Genomic DNA, 5,000 nt, shown 5'->3' on the forward strand with positions numbered 1-5,000 from the left:
GCGCATGATAAAACAAATAAACCATATTTAAATCGAAACAAAACAATTTAGTCAAACTTTATTCAACTCATTCACAATAGCCTTGAGTTTGAATTCCGCTGCGTAAGCATGTTTCTCGGTAATATTATGTTGAAGCACAATACGTACCGCTATTTCAAAAAGTGGCTAATGTAAGCGTACTACGTACCTTTCTCTGATTGGTTTATGGTTGCCAGCAATACCAGACACCTGAAATTAGTGTGAGGTTGGAACAATGTTGTATACCAGCACGACATGATTAATCATCGAACATTGTCTGACATTGCAATCCATATTCGCCGACTTCAGGTGGGATCTGTTCGACAATCAATCAATCGGAGCCGGTTCGTCGCTTGCAAAAAGTCCGATGTTTGAGCGCAGTGTGCCATATAAAAGGGGTCGGAGGTCAGTAAGCACAACAACAATTCAAACATAAGGCACCGGATTATAAGCCGCGTAGACGATTTTGAGAAAATGTAAGAATTTGTGCGTCTTATAGGGCGAAAAATGCGACCAGGTTTTAATCTTGGCCTGGATGGAATCTGAACCTGGACATAATGCGGGCCGGGATATAATTGGGCTTGGATATAGCCGGGAGCTAATCTGGACCTAGTCAGTAGCAATCCTTTCACACGTGCATGTCGCGGCAGGACGTTGTATTCGATGGCGTGCTGCTTGCAGCCGACAGGAAGTGACCCGAACACGCCGACCCCTGCCATGTGTTTTTAAATATGGCCGTGAACCGTGGCGGTTAGGCTCGCCGACACCGGCCCGGGAACCTGGTTGTTCCTCTGATCGGCATCATTGTTGCGCTTCTTCAGCGGTGGATGTTTGTATTTTGTTCCAGTCAGGCGATAAAGTCTCTCTCACACACACACACACACACACACACACACACACACACACACACACACACACACACACACACACACACACACACACACACACACACACACACACACTGCTGTATGTCTACCAGAGAAGGCCCCGCCGCGTCACACATGGGCTCAATCAGCGAGGACACGGACTCTGCACTCGGACGCCGGCTGCTTAAAGAGCGTTTAATGTCTGAACAGCCCGAGTCGGACATTTGTTTCCACGCAAACGTCCGCTCGGGGCTTAGCGAACGCCTGGATGGTTTGGGGTTTGTCGTGCACGCGGGCGCAGAGTGTGAGAGAGTGTGTGTTTTCAGGTGACTTCATGCTAAAGCACACGTCAAACTCAAGGCCCGCGGGCTAAATGTGGCCCGTCACGTCATTTTCCGTGGCCCCAAAAAACATCGTGTTGACCATAAACCCACAATTTACGGCGATCACGTGGCATCCCGCCATTGGATTGGAGTGTTTCCACCTCAATGCCATTTTCAACGAGTGGAATTGAGAAAAACAAATGATCCCTAAATGTCCAGGAAGAGAAAAGTTGATGCAGATGGAAGGATGTTTCAGGAAAACACATGTGTGAGGAAAAAGGAGGAAAAAAAACGGCGTGTCTTTGGTGTTACGAGGCAACGTCGGTTATCAAAGAATACGATCTACGTCGACATTCTGACACCAAACAAGGAGCTAAGTGTGCTAAAGTTAGCCTTCCGGAAAAACAACAAAACTACGACGGCAGCAGAATGTGTTCACCAAAGCTACAACCAAAAACTAACTTATTATTATTCTACCCCTCTCAACTAAAAAAAAAAAAAAAAAAAAAATTATTACTAATATAATATTATTATAATATAATATTTAATATTATTATATAATTATTTCATTATTTGTTTAAAATTAATTATTTAATATAAAGGAGCAGTAACATTTATTTTACTTACATTTTTAGCAACATTGAGCTACATACCATTAAGGGCAACCATTATGCTAACATTGCCCTCGGTGAAAATGAGTTTGACACTCTTGTGCTAAAAGGATCAGGGATTCAAACAAACCGGTGATAGATGAGCTCCGCCGCCGCGGCGAGCCCTAGATCCATCCCATAAACCCCCGTTGCTTCCTCTGTCGGCCGTCGCAAATCACGCACTCACGCTGACAGACGGGACAAATCCTGCGCCACCAAGGTTTAGCATAACGGCGTGTCAGATGCAGTACTTCCTGTAAGCGCCGATGAACCGTATTTTGTTCTTGCGGGACTCTGCAATCAAACTGAAACCGTATAATCCTATTTTGATTATATTATTGTTGCCGCGGGTAACGGCCCGGCTCCGGGGAGGTGGGGGGGGGGGGTCAAGTCTCCCGCCATTCCGACGCATTTCAATCATCGGGCCCCGCGACTCATTAGGGGCCGGAGCCGCCGTCGGACTATTTGGACGAGCGGAGTGCGCTCGGCCCGTTGCCATGGCGCTGTCGCGGCGTGTGAGTGTTGGCAGCCGCCCGAAAAAAGGCGGGCGAGGGACTGAGCGGGAACGCCAGAGAGCACTAAAACTGCGGCGCTCTGTCAAAACAATCCTCGTCCTGCTCAAATAAACCGCCGGCGAGTTTCGGTCGGCGGTATGGAAGTGGATACGCCGCGAGACACACACACACACACACACACACACACAGAGGCCGGGGAGCACATGAGAGCTCGGGGAAATTATGGGATGCCGGTAGCTTGAGTGTCAGAGGTTCGGGGAGGTTTTGCCAGAGACCCCAAATTGTCCTGACGTGTGACTGACAGGGTGGATGGTTGTCCGTCCTTATTGGTCCAGGGTGAACCCCGCCTCTCGTCCAATGACGACAGGGTGAATGGCGATTCCCTTTCACGTCCGATCCCAAAGGATCCCGGGGAAAGGGTGTCGGGTCCGGATGGCGAGCGAGCAACCGCCGCATCTGGCTCTTCTAGGTTTTAGTCCAACCCGACTTTTAAGGGCGCTGGGATTGGGCGGATGCAGGAGCGGCCGGCTAACGAGCAGCCGCGCTCATTAAGAGGGTCGAGGAAGTCGGCGAGGGGTTTATTTGGACGCTCGGAGGCGGGGTCGGGAGGAACGGGTGGGGGAAATTACACACAGCTATGATGAGAGGTTGGGGGGGGGGGGGGGGAACGGCGCCGGCGCCTTACGCCATCCGTAAAAACAGGGGGGTCATTTTCGTGCGGCGTACACTTCGGCCTGAAGCACAGTGCTTATTAACACACACACACACACACACGCCCAAACACACGCAGGTTAAAATGACAGGGGCGAGGCGGAAGGGGGCGGAGCCTCAGGCGTCGCAGTCCGTTCATTTCCTCAGATTAGTGGATATTAAACGGCGCTGATGTCCCTGTGCGGGAGTCACTTTCCTGCTCACGATTGAGGTGACGATAACACACACACACACACACACACGTGCACTCATAAATAAAGGAAATGCACAGATGTTTCCCAGTCTCCCATGTCCGGGTCTAATGGACGGCCTCGCAGGGACCCCTGCGGAACGCCGACGAGTGCATCGACTGCTGCTGTAATTATCGAGTTACACCCGCATTGCACGGGATTTGAACCCCCACCCCTCCCACTTACATCCGCTATTGTTTGTTTTTATCCGCAATCCGAACGTGTAGACCCGGCCCTCTGTGTCTGCGGAGGGTATTATTTACCCGCGCTCCGCCGGGAGGTCGGCCGGCGATCGCTTCCCGTCTCGTAATCAAATCCCGCCGCTTTAGCCATATGGTGTCTGGAGTCTAACGGCGCAGCGATAAAGGCGGGGTTAAGCTAGTCAGCGGGGTTTTTGGGCGGATCTGAAGGTTGGTTTCCGGGGCGAGAGCGGGAAAGGGTGGCCGGAAAACGCTTTCGAGAACCATCCTGGGGAAATCAGCGAAGCAAGACAAGCGCGCTGGAGAAAAACGTTAGCGGCAGTTAGCGGCGTGGACGTGTTTGCCGGCGCTAGCGAAAAGGGTAACAGGTGTGGCGTCACAGCAGATTAGCGTGACCCTCGAGTCACGTTAGCCGCTGACGGCTAAAACGACGCACCCCTGTTGGATCGGCAGAGGGCGAAGACGGCGCCCCGAGTAACATCTGCTAACGGTCGGATGATGATGACAGGTGATTAGCTCTGCGCAATCAGCAGCCGCCCCTCTTCAGGGAGGGGGCGCGGTGACATCATGTTCAATCTGGAGTCGGACCTTCCATTTGATCGGGTCGGATTTTCACGGTTACCCGCCGTCCGATTGACCGACTGACCCTCTGCCCTTCCCTTGCAGCCTGACGGTGGAGGTGTGCGCGGCGGTGAGCGGCGTGGGGATCCCCCGCTCCGTGGGTAAGCGGCCACGTTGGGGAGCGTACGAGTTGGAGCGATCAGAAACAAGAAGCAACCTTGTTACTACGTATGACCTCCACGTATGTTCTTCCCGCCCCGCAGACTTGCGAGCGGAGATGCACCTGGACTGGTTGAAAGGCGCCAGAGGCGGCGTGAAGAGGGTCCTCTTCCTGGACACCCAGCAGCCCCAACGCACAGCGCTCTTGACGCTAGGCCGCGGCCGGCCGCGCGCCTGCCTGAGCTTCATCATCTACCTCAAGGTGAGCGAGGCTACGGCATTCATCTGACAACCACCATCCTGGTAAGGCTCATTTTAGCTAAAATGTTGTCTGTTGCTACAGCTCTGAAGCTATATGTCCACAAATGGGCAGCCCAGAGCTCAGTACATGGCAGCGCGCTAATTCTCCTTTCTGTTAAACGGACGCCATGTCTTTGTCTTCATCGTGCTTTGAGCATACAAGGCTTGCCCCTCTGGTCTACCAGTCGTACTGTTCCATTCGCTGCATTTGCTTGCTCTGTAAGTGGATTTAATGAGCCTTTAGTGTGTCTTAGGACTCCGCTAGCATGTTAGCTTAGCACAGTAGCTAATGCCGTCCTCATTCCAGTCCTGAAGGCGGGACAACAAGCTGTCAAAAAACTTGTTTTCTCCCCTGATTTCATCTGACCAGCCAGACGGGAGGGCTACCTTTCAATATGCTAAGCTAACGGCCCTCTCTGTCTGCCCCCCCCTCCCCCCCGCGCAGGAGGACGAAGAGTTCAGGGACA

The 5,000-nt window shown here is 52.2% G+C and overlaps 1 protein-coding gene across 2 annotated transcripts in view; it reads left to right on the forward strand.

The window, feature by feature from the left end:
• The window catches only part of itga8 (integrin, alpha 8), a 34,514-nt gene that overhangs the window by 17,673 nt on the left and 11,841 nt on the right, over nucleotides 1-5,000 (forward strand). For both annotated transcript variants that reach the window (XR_015106826.1, XM_086155390.1), the window contains exons 16-18: nucleotides 4,180-4,235; nucleotides 4,338-4,495; nucleotides 4,979-5,000. The exon at nucleotides 4,979-5,000 is cut by the window's right edge and continues 110 nt beyond it. Coding sequence is in view for 1 of the 2 variants with exons in the window: in XM_086155390.1 (XP_086011516.1) it covers nucleotides 4,180-4,235; nucleotides 4,338-4,495; nucleotides 4,979-5,000 (236 nt within the window). In the remaining variant the exon portion in view is untranslated. The remainder of the gene's footprint in view (nucleotides 1-4,179; nucleotides 4,236-4,337; nucleotides 4,496-4,978) is intronic.

This window comes from Fistularia commersonii, chromosome 11, assembly GCF_037954325.1.
Source record: "Fistularia commersonii isolate RoL2024-O1a breed Wild chromosome 11, RoL_Fcom_v1.0, whole genome shotgun sequence".
Taxonomy (NCBI): domain Eukaryota; kingdom Metazoa; phylum Chordata; class Actinopteri; order Syngnathiformes; family Fistulariidae; genus Fistularia; species Fistularia commersonii.